We start from the raw sequence: 22,444 nt of genomic DNA, 5'->3' as shown, positions 1-22,444 counted from the left end.
CGTTTTTTTGGGTTGTTTTTTTTCGAACATCGTGAAGAATCGGAAGCCAGAAATCTGCTGCACAAGGAAAGATCAAAGGTCATTCATGGCATTCTTGCCTTCATTTTTGCAGCCATTAGATAAAACGTATTAATTCACAAATAAATATAGTCTCCCTAAATTCACTTAAGACACCTAAATCACGCACAGATTTCTATGATTATTCTCTAAATGAACATTTTCTGTAGAATGATCCTCAATTAATAAACATTAATAGCAATAAAAGGCTTAGAGAGTTCAAAATTTTTATAAAAATAGATCTAATTCTAGCATAAAGGTATATTTTTGTTTTCCCAGTAAACTATTTTCAAAAGGCTGAAAGCGATTCTTTGATGGGGTTGTCCCGAATGGCCCCAAACACAGTGTGCTACTTTCCCATTAGATCCCATTAGGCGGAATACGGGCGTTATTGGATCAGGCTTTGGGATGACATGTTCTCCTTGATGAGCTTATTTCATTCTCACTAACCATCCAGATCCTGTTTGTGTCGGCCAGATTACCGCAGCCAACTCAGTCACTGCGCGCTTCGCAGCAGAACTTCAGGGAACTTCAATAAACTCTGCTGCTGGATCTTTGAAGCTCTACATCTCACTGCAGGAAAAAAAATCATACAAAACTTCAAAAATATAGATCAAAACAACCAATTTCTTTAGAAGTTTTCTTATATTTTTGGTGTTTGCTTTACTTTGGTCTTCAGTCCTGCTGGGATGAACCTTGGAGTAGATTTTAGATGAAGAAATTAACATTTCTAGACTGTTTCATTTGTCTACAAATGGCTGCAAAAAATTGGAACCTCCAATCCCGCAGAGACATACAGAAACAAGTTAATACATGGGCTTGGATTTGATTTATTTCAAGCAATCAAAACATGAATGACTTAAGATGATTGGTCATGATTTGATTGGAAAATTTAAAAAATTAAAGGTAAAAGAGATCCATATCTATACATCCACATTACACACGTAAAGGATGTCATTATAATTACTCTTAATCATACATAGACATATTTGCACATATACATATACAGTCCAAAACACAATGAATCTATTAACTGTGAAGTTAGTCAAAAACAGTTCAACTAATTGCTTGAAAAGGAGTGGGAGGAAGAGAAGTTACATATAATCACCTCTAATGCTTTGTATTCTAGTGTTAAATTCATTACTTCAAGGTTAGAAGAATTTTCTTCCTTTCAGGCTGTTCTGAAAATCCTCCAGCTGACCCCAAATGAAGGAGCCTGAAGTATCATAAGAATCATTTCTCCATTTTTATTTTCATTTTTTTTAGAACAAAAAGTCATTTCTTGATTACCACAAATTGTCTGATGTAGTGCTTAAATGGCCGATACATTTTCTTTTTTTTGTGTGGCAAATTTGGACAGTGTTAAGGGTTTACTAGACCAGCTCCATCTGACCTCAAAGACTTATGGCTCCAAAACAGAACATGTCATTTCAGGCTCAGATAGGGTAGCTGTTGAAAAAGTGGACTTGACATAAATAACTGATGATAGATTTATTATTTTCTTCTCAATAACCCAAATTCGCAGATAAAATAAAAATAATTCTTGGATATTTGTCAACTACATATGGGTAGTCTCAAAATAATGATAAGATAATTTGGACGGAATGGAATGATGTGGTTCAATAATATTCTTAATCAGGAAATGGGAAAAGGGCAGGAAGGGATAAACATGGCCCGGAAAATAACCGTCTGCCCCCTGCCCAGCCTGGAGAACATCGTCTTCAGATCATGCTCCCGAAGCAGAGCCAAACATGAAATCCAGGACTTCCTCCATCCCAGCCTCCACCTGTTCCAGCTGCTGCCCTCAGGGTGGCGCCACAGGTCTCACAAGGCAGCACAAACAGACACAAGGACAGGTTTTTCCCAGAACAGAGAACTATCTAGAATTTCCAATATGTTCAATATTTTGGTTTAGAAAAACGCAGTGATGCACATTCGGATTTTATTATATTTAAACTATTTCTTTTTCCAACACTGACCTTTTTTATCTTCAACTGGAGAGGCTCACAATTTTCATTGTCACACAATGACAAAAAAGGGAAGTCCTGATTCTGATTGATCCTTCGATTTGATTTGTTCCTGATTTAACGTCTTTTTCTTTTCTCAAGGAAGTCTCAGATTTACATTAGGACTTAAAGACACAAAGTTTTATAGCAAATAGATCATATTTTCTATGCGAGTCATGAGTTTTGTGTCTTTCTATTCTTGAAGACCAGAAAGAAAACCTCACACCTTTGCTCACGTTCAATCTAAGAACATTTTTAAAGAAACAAAAAAAAAAAGGTGATTTCTTTTTCAATAAAATGTCTTGATGCTGATTTAAAAAAATTGCACTGCCTTTGAAGTTAAACGTCTATTAATAGTTCCCCAACAAGACATTGCAGAATTATTAATATTTAACAGATTTATTTTGAAAAAAAAACGTTACTTAAGACAAAAATCCCTTATCTAGTAAAAGCTGTAACAAAAAAAGGACTAAAATTTTGCTAATTTTAAATATTAGAAGAAATAAATATTTTTTATTTGTTTTATAAAAAAGAGCAATGCAGAAATAGAAGCTGATGCCAAAATATCAGAAAGGTATTTAATAGATAAATCCCATCCATTGTACATGTGTAGAAAACAAAAAACAAACAAGAATTCAGACGTAAAATAAAAAATATTTATAAAAACTTGTTTCAGTGAAAGTGGCAGCACATGTACTGGATAGTGAAAATTTATGTCACTTGCATATAAGTTACTCAAGAAGTTCTGGTTCATGTCCCATCCTTTGGCGTCGATCCGCCTCTACGGAAGCCCAGACATGTCAAAAACCAGTCAGGCACAAAAACGCAATAAGGTAGACGCACTTTATTCCTAAAACAGAAGCTGCACCATCAGTAGCGGCACACAAGTATATGTACACATATACACGCACAATTACCTAAATCTGTTATATAAAATATATAATCTGACATTGTACCTTTAATTCCTCTTCAGAGCTCTTTGAGTTACTGTGCGGGAGACTCGAAGCAGACAGAGAGGTAAGTCTCATCCACTCGTTGGGTGGGACACAAATGCCCAGGCCAGCTTTTTACTTCATCTTTACAGCATGGCAATAGAAAGGTCTGTACCCCCTTTGAAAAAAATAAAAGCAATCTACAGCAATTCACTCAAAACAGCTTTTTCTTCCTCCCCTCCCCCCACGTGATCCAATTGAAAAAAATTACACTTTTTAAACCGGTTCCTTTACAGTGAGATGTACACACCCTCTGGGATTTGTAATATATAAAAAGATATTAAGCATTAAAAATTCCACATTTAAAAACTTACAATAAATAATATATGCAGGCATTTCATTAAGATAAAATTTCATAGATTGCAATCTACAGTCGTTAAAAAGACATTTTTAATTCTCCTTTTACGAAACGTCCCTTGATCACCCAAAATGCTAAAATGGATTCTTGGCATCAGATCGGATGGGACTTTCCAGGGTTCTGCGAGACGCACCGGGAAGAAGAGTGAGGGAGGTGGGGTGGGGCTGGAGGAGGACGGCGTCCTAATCCGAAGCTGCCCTGGCGGGAGTTTGAGGTCCTTTTAAGTGTCTGGGATTCTTCAAAGCATCAAATCCTTAGTTTCAGTGAGTTTTTTTCTCCAGCAGTTCATTCGCCGTCTTAAGAGTTCAAATCATGTTTATGATAAAGTTGTACATCTGTGTGAGCACCACAAAGTGAACAGGCAGACAGGAGCGCCGGTCCTGGGTTGCAGGGTCGCATGTCAGCCAGGAGAGGGCGTTGTATTGCTCTAGAACAAATCTAGCGGGCAAAAAAAAAAAAAAAAAAAATCAGTGTTAGCTCAGAGACAAACCAAAAACATAGATATTATTGGTTAATGAGAGGCAGTCGGATTATGGTTCATACCTGAGCACATCAGAGGTATGATTAGAGTCAAGTGGGTGGGAGTGTTTACTGTGCAGAAACTCGTCTGATTGGACAGAAGACACGTGCAGGTGGAGGGAGGCCTGGGGGGAAAAAAAAGGGAGGGCAAAGTGAATCCAAAGGTATTTTTTAGAACTTTTGAAAGATTAGATGCTTTCTAAGAGTTCAAATCATACGCTTTCACTCAATTTTTAGTGTTTACAGACAGTTTGTAGATGTGGATGTAAAAAAGACAGGGGAGGGGCAAAATCTGAAGCGATGGTGGGCTCAAAGCAGATGTCTTTACCTTCAGGAAGAGCGGGCACTGGTTCTGGGCTTCAGGGCAGGCTGACCAGAACCAGTCGGGCAGCGGTCCGGCCTTGGCTGTGGAGATGAAGTAGCCCAAAGCCATCGGCTGTTGCAGGATGTTGAGAGCCTCCTCGTGGGACTCCATTCGATCGGCGCTCGGGCCCTGCAGGACATAGGAAATTAGCGACTGGACGATGACGATGCAGAGTCATTTATGGGACGATTAGAGAAATATTCATAACTTAAGTGATAGAAATGTTGCCATTGTGGGTAAGATTTAAGAAAACCCAACAGACCTTCCCTCCATCTCCTCCCTGATGGTAGTGACCACTAGGAGAATGAACGGGGGAGGTTGTTGGGGAGTTGGGCAGGATGTTGATAAGGTCTGGGTCCATGTCGTGATCCATGTCGTTCCCAAAAAGGTCAAGGAAGCCCATGCCGTCTGATCCGTCTGCAAAAGAAAGTCAGTTTGGTTTGTGACAATCAAGCTTTTTTTTTCCCATTCTTTACTTTCCTCCGCAGCAGAACGTACCAGGATTGATGGGGTTGAAGTTGATGTCAATGGGCTCGGACGTGTTGGTGTTGACCTGCACCATGGCGGAGGTGGGGAACACTAGTATGTGCGTGCAGGAAGTGTCCTGAGGTGTGCTAAGCTGCGACGTTTGCATGTTGAGGGTGGTGCTGCGGCCGAACACCGAACCCGTGGACACGGAGTCTGCAGAGGCAACGTTTAAAGTGAGTGGGTTGCCAGATTTGACAGAATTCCTGCATAAAGTTAAAAAGAGAAAAAAAACTTTTCTTGTTTTAGTTTGTCCTTACCTGGCATAATGACAAAGGAGCCCTGTGGTTCCATGGCAACCAAACAGGCGCTAAGGATGCTGGGAGTGTCAGCGGCAGAGATGCCACACATCTTGCACATCTCCTTCAGACGCTTGCTGAGGGACTGCAAGTTCCTCCTGCTCAGCAGAATACTCCAGTCTGGAACAAGAACAGCTCCAGGTTGGTTTGGGGAAACAGAACGTTCTGCTCCGTCTGCATGTGCTAACTGTAGGACGGCGTACCTCTCAGCTCGCCATGCCCCATCCTGCCTAGTCGCCCAATCACCACCCTCCACGGCAGAGATGTCAGCTGAACCAGGCCGACGCACCACTCCCACAGCTTCTGCAGCCCCACCCGTCTGGCGGAGCCCTTTTTCCTGCGAGCTCTGTCACGATATGTCAGGAATGAGTGGACTTGACACAACGCTCAGCAAATGGCGTGGAGGTGAGGTGAGGTTTGTACCTGTTTGGTACGTCGATGCTAATGATGCAGGTCTCCAGCAGTTCTCCGTGTTGGTCGGTGCAGGAGGCCAGCAGGTAGCGCTGGTCGTGAGACAGGCAGTAGCCAACAAACAGGACGTTGTACTTCTGCGACGCCTCGCCAAACGTCTCGCCGAGTTCGGTCTGCTTGTCTTTAACTGGAGCCAGGATGAAGGGCGGCGTGTAGAGCCGCAAGCACTCCGGCCGCTGCAGGAAGAAAAAAAATCGTGTTAGTGTGACACAGAAAATCCCAGCGCATCCGGGTACGGGCAGAGTTTCGGCTTCGTGGGTCACCTCTGGGTTCTTCAGAGCCGTGTCAATGGCCAGGCCCGGCCCGAAGCCCGTCAGAGTCTTGAAGTTGGTGGAGGTGGGTAAAGGCCGGCGGCACTGAGTGTATACGGAGAAGGCCAGTGATTTCAGGTGCTGGCTGTAGAGGTGGCGCTCGCCGCTGTGCACCGGCTGCAGCAAATACTGGCATGGGACGATCTGACAAAAAAAGGTCAAGGGTCAGGAGGTTTGTCAAACCTGGCATTCTGTTTGGTCCGATGTCTGTCCATAAGTCACAAAAATATGAATGCAGAGAGCAGTTCACGATTCAGTTTCTCTGTGTTTACCAACATGACGCCGATGAATTGTGTTTTTAAATGTTCTTGTAGCACTTTTCTTGTGATGGACGACACATACCTAAAAAAATTAGCTTAAAATTGCATTTCTGAGTATTTTTTCATTCATATCATTGTGAGCAGACGAATAAGATGCTGTTTGAAAAAGAGCGTATTTGTCACATAGAAAAGGTGCTGGGCAGCCAAGAGCTCCCAGCTCTGAACTCTCAGAAACAGGGAGGAAAAGGGGGGCGGGGCTTAGGGTTGTGCCGATGGACGATATCATCGTCCATCGTGATGGGTGACTGACATCCCGATGGAGACCACCATCGTGATGCCACGCCCCCGCCACGTTGCGAGTCGACACCATAAGCCGCGGTTACATGTACAAAATATCTTGATGGGATCAATGGTCGGATTAGAATCCAACCGTGTAGATGGGCCCAGAAAAATGTTTTCAGAATATAAAAACGTTCACTAAGGTCACACTTTCCGTCGGAATAAATCATTCGCACATGCGCAGTAGGGTTTGAAAACCGGAAGGGGATATAACTTCCGCCGAGCGGCTTTTTTTTTCAAACTTTATTGAATGTAACAATTCAATACAAAACAATCTTAAACAGCGCCGAGCGGCTATATACATTGACATGTCAGCTCGGTAATATACGAGACGATCTTCTAAACGTGCTTTTAATAATGTTACGGTTATTATGAAACACCTGTTCGCTCATCATTTGAATTTTAATCCGTGTGGTCAGTGCTTTTTCTGAACGAAGCCAGGATTAGCAGTATGCTAACACGGGCTAACAACATTAGCTTTGGATGGTGCTGCTTGCTGGCTGCACGTAAACATGCAAGAATAACATCAGCCTTTAGTTAGTCGGGACACGACTGGAAACACAAATCCACGTGATTGTTTGAATGTTTTCTAAGGACTGAGCGACATTTCTGCTTTGAAGCTCAAACCACTGTGTGTGCTGACGATCCGAGCTGTGCTCAGACACACACTTTTAGACCCGGTTCTGAGTTCGGTTGCTTGTACCCATAGAGCTGCGGGACGGATCGCAGTCTTAAATCTCCCACACATACCGCTCATGTAACAAAGCATCCCCCCCCCATTCCCATTAAACACAAAGCTGGAAGTCCGCGCTCCGCCGGTCCACTTCGCTAGTTAAGTGCGGGAGCGGACTACTTCTTTTCTATTTTGTTTGTTACTTTTTTTGTTAAAGTCACTTCCCTCATTTTATACTGGATCATCGCAGATTAGTCATTAGTTGAGAAATAAAATGAAAAAAGCAAAAAAAAACGAATAGCAGTTGTATAAGAACGAAAAATGTAAAAAATACCCCCCCCCCCCCCCCGACGATGTCATCGTCCATCCCGATGGTTGACAGCAAACATCGTCAACAGCCAATTTAAGGGACATCGCCCAACCCTAGCGGGGCTGCTTCATGGCAACGGCGCCGGCCACAACTCAGAGGACGAATTTCTAATGCCGTTCTTTAAAAATTCTGTCCTAGAAAACCACAAAGGTATTTTGTTTTTGGCTGCAAACGGCATTATTGTAATTAAAAGACCACTGTGAACGCTTTGAAAATAGATTAATAGATCAAAAAAAATTAGAGTGGGACCTAATTCCATGACAGGACAAAATAAAGATAGAAAGATTTTAAAGGACAATTTCTGATCAGGACCATCATTGGATGCTGAGCTGAAACTGAGGCCGCATCAGCATCTTGAAGATCGTTAGTGATGCATCCAACTCAGCAGAAAGCAACCATTGTCGGATCCTGATAACATTCCACATAGAAAGCTGACAGGGATGATATGTACCGCCTCCCTTACATGCAAACTGCATTGAAGCATCAAAAGTGCAGCAGCTTTAACTCCTCCCCCCAAACTGCTGTGAAGTATGTCTGAGTTCCTCGCATACATCCGCGTGCATGAAAGCTGCTCTCTGCTGCTGTTGGGCCAATAATAAAACCATTAGCTCATTAGACGCGTCTCCTGGGTTTGCTAAACTCCCTGCGGCGTGTTGATGTAATATGGCGCCGCTGCATGACAGGTGTGGCAGTTACCTTCCCTATTAGAGGATGCTAATGACTTCCCCTGTTCATCCTAACCTCCAACTGCCTGCTGGTAACACACCTCATTAAAACATCTGCAAAAAAAATACCCAACTGGAAGACTTCATAAATGGTCCTTGCCCCCCTTTTTGTTTGGGTTTTATCTGGACTCCATAAAGAAGCGGTACCTGCACAGAGACGACGTTTCTGATGTGAGCCGGCAGGAACGGGAGCATCTCCATGTAGCAGCGCAGCAGGCCGAGTGTGAAGGTGCTGGAGTGGACCTCTCGGTCTGCGTCCTCGTAGCTGAACGGGTCGACGATGTAGACGACGATGGCGGGCGGGTAGGACACGGCGTGGGAGTCTCCGTCTGTCGGCTTACCCACCTTGTCTCTCTCCATTGTGCTGTTTAGAGGAGGTAAACAGGTGTTTATCCACATTTTAGAATCCTAATTATTGAGAAAAGAAATGCCATTTAAACTCTAAGACTCCATCTTTTCCAAAAGCCAATGAATTTTGTAATATTCATTTAAAGGAGTCCACTTCTGCTTCGAGTTAGTCCACAGTTTAAGCAGTCAGCACAGGTATAAAAACATTTTTTAAACGTTTAAAGTAAAATATTTTATTTTTGTTTGTAAAGGGCAGGTAAGTGATTGGCAGCTACCTTTCTGGTGTCTCTGCGGACACTTGAGGTTGGCTGGACCCGTTTTCTGTATGGCCCGCTCCACCCTGTGAGTTTATTTGGGGTCCATTCTGAGTGGCGTTGCCCTGAGTGCCCGCTGACCCGAATGGCGAATACATGCTTGGCTTGGAGGAGGCCATGGCACCAATGGTCTGAGACCCTAAGGAGGCGGAGGAAGGGGTGGTGCTGTTGACCTGGGAAGGCTGGGCAGAGCCGGTGCTGGTAGTGTTGGTGCTCTGGAGTCCTGAGGAGGTGTTGGAAGTCTGGGGGGAGGAGGAGGAGGAGGAGGAGGAAGCTGGGGTGCTATTGCGCTGGGATAACAGGGAACTGTCCAATGACTGCTCTGACAAATAGGGAGCTGTAAATGAAAAAAAAAACAGAAAAATTAGACACTTGCACGTTTGACCACAGCGGTTTTTGAACATGAGGAGCAGTAAGGTACCTAGATCACAGCGAAACACTTGAGCGAAGAGCTTTAGCCTGTTAAAGGCTTCATTGTTTCCTTCTCTGGCGGCCAGATTGAGGAACCAGTCGCTGAGCGGCTGTTCGGCCACATTACTGCCTTCTGTGGAGCCGACCGTCACGATGCCCTCCGGGTGGCTCTTAGAGATGGGCCTGTGCTGGCCCAGCTGGCAAGCCTATGAAGACGAACAGAAAGTACCTTTGAATGGTGTTCAAAACCTGAAATTGTCGTGTTTGCGCGGAGAGGACGGGCGCTCGTACCTCGTACATAGCACTCAGATCTTTAAAAAAGCTCCTGGCACCACGGAGCAAGGCTTCAACATCTGGGCAGATGACAACGTATCCCACATCCCTTTGGGAGCCGTATGGATCCAAGAGAAGCTTCTCCCAGTACGGCAACGCAAAAGGCGACAGCACCACAAAGTCGTGCTCATAGCCGACCAGAAAGGTCGGAACGGGCAAAGGCTCTGGAGACTCATCTGTGCCTAAGGTGAAGAGACGACAGAGGATTGTTTTTTTTTTTTTTAATTATGTCGAATCTGTTAGAGGAGAATTCCTCAAACAGGAATGTACACGTACCATATGACCCCCTTCCAGCCATTTTGTGGAACTGCTGCCAAGTGAGAGGTCCCTGAACGCCCCAGGAGCGCACGCTCCTCTTCTTCTGAATGGTGTCCTGAAGGACTGGCTGGAGGGACAGCAGCACCCGCAGCACTTCCTGAGAGAACAGCTTGCTTATGTCGGCTGCTGTGGGAGGAAAAGCAAGCAGAACGTCTCAGCCGGTTCCATTTCAGGAAAGGAAAAGAAAAAGTAGGAAAACGGCACATACATTTGGATTTTGGCCACTGATGGAGACAGGTGCTCTTAACTAGTGTTTCATCTACTTTGCCTCCTGACATGTTGTCCATGAACTGCCTGCCGTGCTCCAGGGCCATGTAGCAGTCGTTATAACAGTCCCTCTCCTCCACCCGCAGGAATGAACTCAGGGTGGACCTCGGCTTGGAGCTGTCCACACCGGCTATCTGGGCCAGTGGGTTTGTGCATTGATCCTGCAGCAGCAGAATGAGCTCGTCGGGATACTTTTCCTTCAGACCGCCCCCTTTGTGTGTCGTAGAAAGCCTGAGCTCATCGAAACACCGTTCCGTGTCCCGGCCGGCGTCCGAGCCGCGGCCCACCACGTCCAGTTCGTCCTCCAGGAATAGGCCGGCCGACTGGCCAAAGCGCCGGTTGGTGACTGCGCTGAAGCCGCAGGTGCACGTGTACTGGGCGTCGCCGTTGTCCTTCAGGTACACGCCCACGTCCGCCCCTCGGATGTTCATGTTGCAGACGCACACGCAGCAGCTGTCAAAGTTGCAGTCCTTGAAGAGGTTCATGACCGACTCGGAGAGAATGAGGGTGACGTAGAGGCTGTGGGCCTCCGGGATGGAGGGTACGGTTGCGGGCTCCACGGAGCTGAGGGGTCGGCAGGTGGAGGGGGTGGACGCTGGCGAGTACAGATCGGAATTGTCGTATTTGAGGGAGCCCTGGACGCTGGACGGGCCGCGGGGGGTGCGAGGAGTGCGTGGTGTGCGCGGTGTGGGCACGGAGAAGCGTGGGGTAGCTGGAGAGGGCAGGATGCCCGTGCCGCTGTTGCTGGGGGGCGCGCTGCCGGCCAAGAAGGGCGTGTGGGTTTGGGGGGTGTATGTCTGGCTGTAGTCGGGCTCCACACTCGGGAGATTACTGTAACAGAGAAGACAATCAACACCACTGCGGCTGCGATCGTCTATACATGTTTGAACGCATCTATAGTTACAGACACATAGTAATGGAGGCACGACTGGAAATATTCTACGGTGCCGTTTTTGCCAACAATAATATGTGAAGAACTTTGCTATTACCATTGTAACGGCCAATACCTTAAGCTCCATTATATTGAATGAGCTACTTAGGTTGTTTATAGTTCCATTTAGATACAACTACACATTTAGAGACCCACTCTGATGAAAATAATGTTTTCGTTTCCTCCCGACAGGCTCCCTGCGCCGCTCCATTCTCATGCATCCACTTATAAACGTCTGGATCCACATACGTCTTTGTTTTCCTCGGCTGAGCTGGAATCTGCCTCTAAACTCTATGGCTTGATAGCTCAAATATTGCTCGCCATTTTAGCTGCACCAGTAATGCGTAATCGGCCGGGGGTGTGAGGGACTGTAAGTTAGCAGGAGAGCATGTAAACAAAGAGTTCTCCGGCATTCAGGAAGAGGAGGCGGGCTTGCTCCGAACCAATGATCCAGACCACAACTCGGCGCCGAATTACTAATGAACTCCTGTCGTTCTACAAAACGACACGGGTTTTTTTATTTAGGCTAAAAACGGCCTAATCACAATTAAAAGACCACTGGGAACACTTTAACAGTAGATCAAAATATGATTGGAGTGGGTCTTTAAACTTTTCTCATCTAGACTAAACAACAGACTTTAGCCTCTGAGAATATTTAGGATGAGCTAAAGATCATGAGGCAGCCCAACTTTCCAAATCATTAGTGCTCGACTCCACGTCTGTGAGATTTGTGGATAAAAACACCAGAGGGAAATTAAGTGTTAAGCCATTACATAAGCTGGCTACATGGAAGCAACAGAGAAGATGTGTAATAATCAAGGCTGAAGGTGGACCAACACACATCACTGTGTGCATTTTATCCTTCTTTTTTTATTATTCTAGTCCAGCACATTATAAAGTAATTCTGCTCAAAAACGTGTCAGCTGGATGCTAGAAGCTATTTCAGAATAAAATCTCGAGATACAAAATCGCTTTAACTGCTTCTCTAAAGTAGTCAGATGTTCAACAGCAAAGGCAACAATCTGGAGCTGTTTTCACACAGCAGCTGGGATGTAACAAAGAGTGATGGACAGACATTCACTCAGATCAAACACTGCAGCTCTGAATGGACGGACGCAGGAAGGTGGAATTAGTTGACTGTTTTGATGAACGGCTGCTCTTCCTCTGCTGGGAAGAGATTCCTTAACTACACAACCTCTACAGCACAGCAGAAACAAACACTCGCCGACAAACAAACAAACGTTTCACTTTGCGCTTACCCGTCTTTGATGAGGAGATTCACATTTGATACTTGGGGCATCAAGTCCATTTTTCCCATGGTCCAGCTGGGCGTGTACACGCAGTCCCCTGGCAGTTTGACAGGCAAAAGACAACGGCTGGGTAGCGTCTTGAGGGGAGCGTACATAGAGCAGCCGATGAACGACTGACACGTCTCTGGCTTGTACACAAAGGAGAAATCCTGAAAGCAGACAAAGCACAACAGTTGGATTAAATAATAAAAACAGAAAAAAAACTCTTCCCCCTCCTCGTCTCAACTGGCGTGTCATGGGGGGGTCGCACCTTTATTTCCGATGGTTTGGGGCTGCAGAAACCCTCCTCCACCTCCATCTTAAAGTGGCTGTTGAGCTGACTGCCGTCCAGCAGGGTGAGCCCCGTCCCCGTTTCCAGACCGTCTTTACTCCCAGAGTTCATGGGGGAGTAGCCCTGGTTCTCCGCAGAGGGAGGGGTGGGAAACATCACGTGCAGGTCTACCGAGCCTAGGCCAAAAAAAAAAGGCAGAGTTAGTTTCACAATAGCAACAAAATAAAAATGAACAAGAGAGCCAGTGGATCCATCCGTACTTAAACCCGACAGTTGATCTATTGAGGCTGGTTTGGTCTCTTTGCTCCCAAACTTTCCCTCCGTAACAATTCCCGCTCTTTTTGATCCCGGCTGTGCAGAACAAAGGGAAATCAAAACAATCAGTCAGGTGGATCAATCCCTGCTGACATTTATTTGTAATGAATCATAATTGACTTACTGCTAGTTCATCTTCATCAGAGTTGAAAATCTTGTCCAGGTCACTGTAGGACACGGCCAAGTCGTTCTCATGGATGAGGCTGGTGGAGGATAAAGGTTTGCTGCCTGATGGACCCTGACCATCTGCAGAGCAGGACAGAGCAAATGGAAAACTTTCAGATTAAAACAACAACAACAAGTATCTATGTTTGTCTTTTTACTGAGTGACAGCCAAAGGGAAGCATTTAAAAATCTCACCGTCAGTCCCAGCTCCTTCATCCAACTAAGAAATAAATAAAGAGAAAAAACAGAGTTTAGTTTTATAAAAAGTTTGTACCATTCAGGAAAGGAAATACTCAGACTTTTCAAAATAGGATAACATGTAAAAGGCCCACTTCAATCCTCTTGTGACCTTTTTCAAAGTGCTCCCAGTAGTCTTAATTATGTTTTTGAGCAAAATCAAAAAACCTGGGTTATTTTCTAGGATATAGTTTCTACAGAGTTAAAGAAGTCCATCAGAAAATTCCCGTCTGAGTTGTGGATGAGACCGCTGGTTTAGAGCTACCCTGCCCCCCTTCCCCTCCCCATTGCTGAAAACTCTTTCTACATCACAAATAAGCTTTTTTTCTCCGTAATTTTGAGCTCAATTTTCATGAAATATGTCCTCCATCGTTGGAAAAGAACACGTTCAAAACACGGACAGGATTTATATCGAGTGGATCTTCAAGTAAAGGAGCAAAACACTTGTTTATAATGAACTTCTGCACACTGAAATAAACAGGATCCCGCACACAAACATCTCTGCAGCATTCCTGCCTGCAGCCCACCTTGTGTTTCTTGCCGCCTTCTTTCTCCGCTGCAGCCTTGTCTCTCTTCTCGATGAAGCTGAACTCCTCGTCTCCCTCCACAAAGGCGTAAGGGTCGGGCTCCTCGCCGTGTTCATCGTCTCCCGAGATGGAGACGAGGTGGCTATTTCTCCGTTGGGCGTAGGTCCTCACCAGCTCTTGGGACACCTTCAGGGGTTGTGTGGAGTCGCACATAGTCCTAAAGAGAAGAGCGCCGTTAGAAGACGAGGGAACAAATGGATGCTTTGGTGGGATTAAGGAGCAACACTCACTCTGTGACAGAGACCAGGCTTTCAGTTCCCCCCCAGCAGTCCTCACGGATTTTATCCACAGGTAACTGGGGAGTCACAAAGTTGGAGTCCTTCCTCCTTGGCAGGTTGAAGTATCTCCAGGGGTTGTGAGAAGAGTCTTCACTGGGGTTTACAGCTGAGCCTACAAACACAGTAGGCTCCATGGATTCGTTGTAGGCGGGTGGGAAGGGCAAAGGCATAGGCATGCTCTCCAAAGGAGACTCCCCAGATGAGCCTTTCTGTGGCACCAGGCAGGGCTCCACTGACGGCGGGTAAAGTGGTTGGTGGATAGGGGTGGAGCAGGTTTTCATGCCGCCCGGGGTCATGTCGCTTTCTACGTGATCACAGGGGTGGGGGCTGAGAGGAGGCGGGGGCGGCGAGCCGAGGTCGGTGAGAAGGCTGTGCGTGTGAAGCATGGGGGCTTTGGGCACCGTGTCCACGTGGTGCAGGCTGGGATAGGAGCTCTCCTCCTGCGGCCGGGAGCACAGCCGCGGCGTTTGCGGCTCCAGAGACAGCTCTTCGCTCACAGAGTTGCGGTGGTGAAAGGGCGTTTGCGGCCTACGCTGCTGCTTCTCCCCCTTTTCCATCTTCTCGCTCAGCTTGTGCTTGGTGGGCGGCTGAGCGGGCTGGCCTGATGAAGAAGGGTGTCCTGAGGTGCTGCTGCATCGCTGCTTCAGATTCTTATGTCTGCGTGAGAGGAAAGAAGACAACACTAGTCACCAAAAGTTCCATCTTTGGATTACTAACCTGTCGGTGTGCTCTACTCTGAGTACCTGGAGCAGTTACACGGCGGTCTGTGGGCTGGTTCCACAAAATTCCAGACTGCCGTTTTGTCCGATTCCTCCTCAACTGCCCCGTTTGTCAAAGTTGTAAACTTTCTCCTAGTGGTTGTTAAAAATCAGACGCTGCATTAGTACGAACAGAAAGCCATATTTGACAGATAATGCTTGCTTTTTTGCGGTGCGACACGCGACATACTTGTTCCCTGTGCGGTTTGTGTTGTACTCCTGCCACACAGACTCCACCATCTGGCTGGCAAGCCCACGAGGGATTTTACCCCCATGAAGGCTGTTATTAGAGTTGTAGCAATCGGACGCAGACGACAACTTTAGCCACCTCTGGGCTGGCCGATAATCTGAGGGGGGGGGGATGTAACGAGTTATGAAGTCACAGGAAGAATCAGACGTTTCATCCCCAACAGGTTAAAGCTTTACCAGTGTGAGCCTCCTCTGGAGACGTCGGCGGAGTCAGGGTGACGGAGGACATGGCAGGGTCTTTGTGCGCGGCCTGGCCTTGTGGAGCGACACACTGGCTTCCTGGAGTGTTGCTCGAGCCCTGAGATACCACGGTGGGGAGATCCAGCAGGGGGAGGAGCACCAAGCAGGAGGGATAAACCATCCGCACGCCAGCTGGAAAACAAGACATTTACACATTTTTAGAAAAGAAAAAAATTAATCGAATAAAACACACAAAAAAGGCAAAACTGTCAAAATAATCAGGTAGTTAAATGGGATCCAATTATGCACTAATGTTGGTACCACCATCCCAGCGGTCATGTCTTCAAACCAAAATCACTTTTTGTGGTTTTGGATAAATATTCTCCTTATAACTGGGATTGACAAGGACTGGAGTTGTGAGATTCATGACACGGTTCTGATCGATCCAGACAACAAAAAACATTCAGGTCTTAAATACGGTTACTACAAAATAAGTTTCTCAAATCATTTGGCTAAACTTTGCTCTGGTGTCAGACTAAAAACCCCCCATCCTAAAGGTTTAGTAAACATTAGGCTTAAAATCTTACCTGCTTGCATTCCCGTCACCCATCGCCGCATTATGAAATTATTATAAAGTCTTACCGACAAGGACCTCCACAGCTGCAAGGGAGTCATCCTCCCAATCAGAATCTTCCATCTTATCTTCTTGGACCTCCTTAGGGTTGGGACTAATGGGATAAAACTGCCTCCACTCCTCGATGAGCTTCTGAGTAGGGTGGTCGGACATCTTAAAAGCCTGGCCAGTGAGCGTCCCGTTCAAGCCATACGGACTTAGGATAACTACAGAGGGCGGAGTCAACAAAACAGCTATGAGAAGCCACAAAAGACTGTTGAAATGGCGAACCGGCATAACATCGGTCCTCGGTGGAAAATCCTACCTTGCAAAGGGTTTGAGCTCTGCTGGGCGAGGCTGAGATGCTCCTCGCTCAGCCTCTGGAGGGGCTGGTGTTGAGCGATCTCCACGCTTGTGCACACATTGCTGTCGCCGTGGACGAAGAAGGTGAATGCGCAAGACAGGTGCTCACTGCAAAAGGCAGAAAAAGAAGACAAAAGACATGAACCAGTAAGCAAAGCTGACAGCGGCTGACAACATCTTGGTCTCTCCAGATGGTGGAGGCAGCGTTTAACACTTTGCATAATGCATTTGACTAAGCTCTTTCATGTAGCAGGCATTCATATGACAGTGTGATGAAGACCTGTTTGTTCTGTCGGTCAAAGGATGCATGTACTGCACATGCAGTTTCTTCACACTTTGAGCTGTTAAGCAGAACTTTCTCCAAGCTCCACAAAGACATCAAATCAAACACGGGATATTCCTGCAACTCCAAATGTATAAATAAAGGCGATTCACACCTTTGCTTCCAACTACAGTTGGAGGTCTAAGCAGCTAAGTGCACTAAAATAGACCTTGTTGACATGCCCCTACAGTACGTGCAGACTCAGCATTTTTGACAGACTGCTGTGTTTACCAGGAAGAAAGAGCCAGGCGACAGAAAGACTGACAAACCTTTTTTTTAATATTTTTTTTTTTTGCTAAAGATGTTGCCCTAGCAGGCCGACACCCATGCCCTCTTTTCTTCAGAAACAGAAACCAAACACAGGTAAACAAGAAATGAAATTGCTGCTCTTTGAACACAAAGAGAAAAACTGCCAGATGGAGAAAAGCCACAGAGCTGAACAGAAAGTATAATTTATCCCTCCGTGTAAAAAAAAAAAAAAAAAAAAAAACCCAAACAAGACATTCCAGAGCAAGAGTATGGTGGGGTACTCTGGGGTTTGGTGGCCTTCAATCCAGGATTCAAATGCGGGTGAAATTAGACGACAGTCGAGTGGAAAACAGTTCTGAGCCTCTCTGGAGTTTCACCTATGCTTTGGTTCACATTGCCTTTTCCTCACAGGAGAGCAGCAACCCCCCTGCTGAACGCTCCCTCACATGTACGCAAACCCACGGATCACTCAATCGCAGAGAATTACGACTGTTTTGGCGTATTTATCAAAACCAAGAGCAAACGCATCTTGCAAAGGTTGTAATTAGGTGCCAGACTTGTGGGCTCACTGTTAGCTTGAGTAGATCCATCTTTATCCTCACATCTGGAGATTTTTGGTGTTGTTGATGTTGTTTCTAAAGGTTTAAAATGGTCAGCTTAAAAAAACACAAGAGCTGGATGAGCCTTTGACCCTGACGGCTGCAGACGCTAAAGCCAGAGGAGTATAGTTGATCTCTTCCAAACAAGACTTATTACACCTTATCTCTACTTTGCTTAACTTTTTGAGTGCTCATTTAAAAGTAAACTTGCATGCTCCCAACAACCAGGTCAAAGGAAAAGCTAAATAGAACGTCCGTAAACTCAAAAAATACCCTCATTCTGCGAATCTCAGTCAAACCTGAAAAACAGATGACAGGTGATGCTTTGAGTGACACTTCCCAGCTGGATTTTCACCTACAGCAGCTTGAATGATGTGCTTTCCCCCACTTGGAGAACACACATCAGAGGTTTAATGATATTGAAATTCATTATTTTCTTTTTTTCACTATTTGCACCAGCTCAAAGGCCGTGCAACAAAAGGGCAGATAGCGTTAAAAAAGTTTGGTTGAAAATACAAAGAATTGAATGTCTGTGATATGCAGTTACAAACAATGAGGAGGGGGAGAAGCTGTAGATAAACTGACTCCATCCTTCTGTCTAATCAAGAAGATTCTCATTTAGTTTAAGGGTTTATAGCATTTTTCTGGGTAGGGTTAAAGAAAAGAAATATTTTAATGTAAGTGAACACGTAGAAAAATCTATATTGATTCATTGAGGGTTTTTTTAAACAATTTGTGTTATTTTTGAATGTGAAAACTAAAAACTTTGTTGATTTAATTTCTAACTTTGTAAGAATTTAAATCATTTGATTCATTTAAAAATTGTTTATCAAAAAAAAAACAAAAACAAATTTGTTATGGAAAAGAATCAAATCATCTCTATATTTTACAGCCTTGCATAAATAGAAGGTACCTTTTATTGATGATCTTTTCCTCCTTCTGATATGGCTTGACAAACCACTTGCCGATGCGAACGAAGCCCCGGTTCATGAGACAGCGCTCCAGCAGGTTGTGAATGGCTTTGAATAGGAGTGTTCGACACTCATAGGACAGGCCACTCTCCCACTCACCGTCCTCCTCACCTGAAAATAGCAAGAAAGGTATCCGCGTGACTTCAACAACACTCCTGCCAGAAAAGCAGATTCAAGAAAACTCGGTTCCGCTTGACACCATTTTAAAAAGTGAAATCAGCTTGTCAACAGCTGACAGCGCTAATGACTGACAGGTTTAAAACAGAACATCATCTTAGAGACAACCCAGAGACAGATTTCTTAAAGTAATAAAAATGGCAGCACGTCTTTGGGATCATGCAAGAGTTTTGTCTTTCAGCTACAAATCAGACTTCCTGTTTTTGACAGCTGGACTTTTTCCAATTGTGTATCAGTCACAACCAACTTTTGACGTCTGCCATTTCCACTAGACCATGCAGGAGATAAGACGTGGTCAGTGTCTCAGCTACCAAAGGACGCTTGTCGTCTCAGATACCAATGTCAACAAGCAGTAGTGGACAAACGTGAACAACAACTTGCTGTCATATCACGGTGGATGGCTGAATCTTTGGGGAGATAACGTGGATTCCAACAGGAATTTGAAATCAAGACTAGCTTTTGTGACTTATCAGAAAAAAGAAAAAAAAAAAGGTTTATTTGCCAGAGCTTAGAATGATTAGCCTCAGCGCTGAACACCTGACGTGTTTCAACATGAACAACATTTCCACAGATCAGACTTCTTATTTTTGTGCGACTTTCAGTAAACTAGCACAAAACAATGTCTATAAATGACCCCCAAAAACCCACTCTTAAGCTTTTAAACTGTCATTTATGGCCTTGACTATGAGAGAAAACTAAACTACACACCATATAGATGCCGGTATTCAAAAACGATGAGGTTTATTAACACAGTTTACTCTCCTCCAAAAATGAAAGAAGAAAAAAATCCAAAATAAAGGCAAGATTGGCACATATTTCACAGTCACTCAAACCCCAGCAGTTCCCTTTATTTATGACTGTAATATGAGTTGTCACTGTTTCCTTAGAGATGCCTGGAAGAATGAGCTTCACCGGTCAACAACGTGTTCGATCAATGCGAGTCACAGCATACGAAAGCTACAGAAATAACACCAAGGAAAGTGTTGCTGCGCCATCAGAAACTTAAAAATTAAAAATTCACAAACACAAGCTAATGTCTGTTAGGACTTTGAAGTGTGTCTAAAGAGTACCAGTTGCCTGACATGCCTCTGACATGCCTGCTTGCAGTACCAAAATAAAATAAAATAAAAAGATTGCAGTGTAATGTGGTTCGTCACTGTGACGAAGTCATCACACGGCTTGTGCTTTGCGGTGGTTTAAATCCTTCCATCCTGTTACGCTGCAGTTTCACTTTGATTCAAACTTTTTATTTACTGGATTGTTATCTTCCTAAATTACAAATATTCCACAAACTCACCACCATCATCCTTTACTACTGTTATATCTCCTGATTCTACTAGCGCTCATGAAGAAAGGTGATGTGAAGTTATACATATTTTCAAAATAAAATCAAGAATCAATGTGCAAGAACATCATTGTAACCTTTAAACATGTAACCAAGTTTTACTCAAGTGTCAAAATTATTGTCGCATACACGAACCACAAAACAAAATGTACGTCCATCCTGATAAGAAAAATCAAATACAGCAAGAGTGGAAACAGTCAAATGTTTTCACTTACTTGAGAGTTCATTGTGGATGAGCTCTGCGAAACTGGGGTCATCCCCCCACCAGAAGAGCCAGAGCTCCCTGCGACCCTGGGTGTGGTGTCTCCTCCACACGCTCAGCACATCGGCTGCCAAGCATCGGCTAAAACTGTACAAAATTGGGTCCTCCTCAGTAAACGGGAAAAGGATGGGCGAGGAGGTAGGTCCCTGCCACACAAAGCGTCGCCACTTTATTCCAGTCAAATCCGCCTGTGGGACAAAAAAAGGGGGGAAAAAAGTCAGAATTCTATGAAACTGTATTAAAAGGGCTGAAACAGAGTGACAACAGAGTTACACTGCTTTGGCTCTGCTGCTGCAAATAAAAAAAAATTAAAAACAAGTCTGCCAAGAAATTAATCTAGCATTACTCATTTGAAAGGTGGAGAGGTTTGGCAACATTTCTACATGTTCTGCTATTATTTAAGTATTCTTTGAAGTAAAATAGAAGTTGAAGTTGAGTTATGCCAAAGTTAACAACTACTTTGATTCTAAAATCATTTTGCAGGTAGACATATAAAAAAAAAACAAAAAAAAAAAACATTTGACTTTCCTAAATAAACATAATAGATTGTATCCTGTAATTTAGAAAATATCGGGTGAGTTTTAATCCGTCTGCTGACCCGACCTGTTACTTTAAGTAAGGCTTGATGTTCCTGTTACAAAACCCGTGTAAACAATGGATCGTGCCATAATCGTGAGCGACCCTTTTATTAGCTTCCATGCAGTGTGCGCGCTATCTGTTATGAAAGTTTGATGGATCACGATTTGCAAGTTGCAGGCCCGATGCCTTCACGCCAGCTTGCAACTGACGTTACAAAGCTTGTTGCCTTATTAGCCAAAATGGCTTTCCCCTGGCCTCTTGGTATTACAGCTAACGCTAGCTAGCGAACTGAGAGCAGAGACTTACCAGGCAGAAGATGTTGGAGTGGCAGTCCTCCAAACTGGCCCCGTTTGGTACAAAGCACGAACTCATCCTTTCACTACGCAGTTGTAACGTTAAAGTCCATTGTCTCAATCACCCCAGGGGCAAGAGCCGATCTATCGCCAGCGCAGCGATGCTCAGTTGTAAATATGCAGTTAAAGCGCAGCTTGCTAGCTTCAGCTAGTCAGACAACTTCTAACCGGTGCTAGCCACTGCTAACCTAGAAGCTAAGCTAACGTGAGACAGGCAGCCAGATAGCGTCAACTGTAGGCTTATAGCTATTCGATTCATCAATCCTATTTGAAATGTATTGTCTGATTTGGTTAGCCACAAGCTTGCGACCCCAGTATCTTTAACATCAAACAGTCCGCATTAACATAACATGGCCAGGCTATCGCTGAATACAACGTTGGGAAAGTTAAATGCGATAAGAAATGCCAACTCGAGAACTAAAAAGAAACTTCATCCTAAAATGTTAGTCCCTGGTGTGCTAATGCTAACGTCAGCTAGCTGATCTGAAACAATTTCAAAGCAGAGGAACTCTCCCCTCCCCCTGATCTCTGCTAGCCTACTAGCATACAAGCTAACATACCAGAGCTCTAACGCTAGCCTGCTAGCTAAATAAAACAATTAGCTACCCAACCCTCCTTTCTTCTAAAACCATAACAGTACTCCGTCATAATCAAACTGCCTTTAAAAGAGACGAAATGTCAAATCTTCGACACAACTCGGTGGTTCCTCTTCTCTGGCTGTTCCATGGTTCCTGCAGATTTCCATTATTTCAGTACATGGATTGAATTCTTTAATGGCGGCCAGGAGGACAACTCTGCCTCTCAACTCCCATTGGCCACTTTGTGGTAATGGGGGCGTCATCTGACTGCAAGTAGCTCCATGACTTCACAATTTACAAGATGAGAGCTCCTGTGCATCTGTCATACAGTGGTGGCTCCTGGGTGATATTTCTTACTATGTATGTCTCAATGTGTTTGTCATTATGAAATCTACACTCATTTTAACCAGGTTGCGTAAAATTAAACAGAAGCTATTATTAGAACTGCAATTTAGCGAGTTAAAGTTGTATACATTTAAAACAATATTTGGT

At 44.6% G+C, this 22,444-nt stretch overlaps 1 protein-coding gene across 1 annotated transcript; it reads right to left on the bottom strand.

Annotated features, from left to right (window-relative positions):
• Positions 1 to 2,892: 2,892 nt before the first annotated feature.
• LOC101170114 (mediator of RNA polymerase II transcription subunit 13-like) lies at positions 2,893 to 22,170 on the bottom strand. The gene is made up of 30 exons (XM_011482473.4): positions 21,328 to 22,170; positions 20,396 to 20,630; positions 18,601 to 18,769; positions 16,480 to 16,625; positions 16,184 to 16,381; positions 15,539 to 15,733; positions 15,303 to 15,459; positions 15,098 to 15,205; positions 14,307 to 15,011; positions 14,017 to 14,233; positions 13,448 to 13,472; positions 13,212 to 13,333; positions 13,033 to 13,123; positions 12,752 to 12,948; positions 12,451 to 12,650; positions 10,202 to 11,091; positions 9,952 to 10,119; positions 9,634 to 9,857; positions 9,353 to 9,548; positions 8,893 to 9,268; positions 8,417 to 8,633; positions 5,855 to 6,046; positions 5,544 to 5,767; positions 5,324 to 5,466; positions 5,082 to 5,240; positions 4,795 to 4,977; positions 4,559 to 4,713; positions 4,261 to 4,425; positions 3,957 to 4,057; positions 2,893 to 3,851 (listed from the first exon to the last, which is right to left on the bottom strand). Exons 1-30 carry the CDS (start codon positions 21,391 to 21,393, stop codon positions 3,719 to 3,721), a joined length of 6,357 nt encoding a protein of 2,118 aa, XP_011480775.1. The 5' UTR covers positions 21,394 to 22,170; the 3' UTR covers positions 2,893 to 3,718.
• Positions 22,171 to 22,444: the final 274 nt, after the last annotated feature.

The sequence above is a fragment of the Oryzias latipes genome, chromosome 13, assembly GCF_053564925.1.
Source record: "Oryzias latipes strain Hd-rR chromosome 13, Olatipes_Hd-rR_3.1".
In the NCBI taxonomy this organism is placed as follows: domain Eukaryota; kingdom Metazoa; phylum Chordata; class Actinopteri; order Beloniformes; family Adrianichthyidae; genus Oryzias; species Oryzias latipes.
Note: the sequence above shows the minus strand (reverse complement) of the source record. Positions and strands in the feature narration are given on the sequence as shown.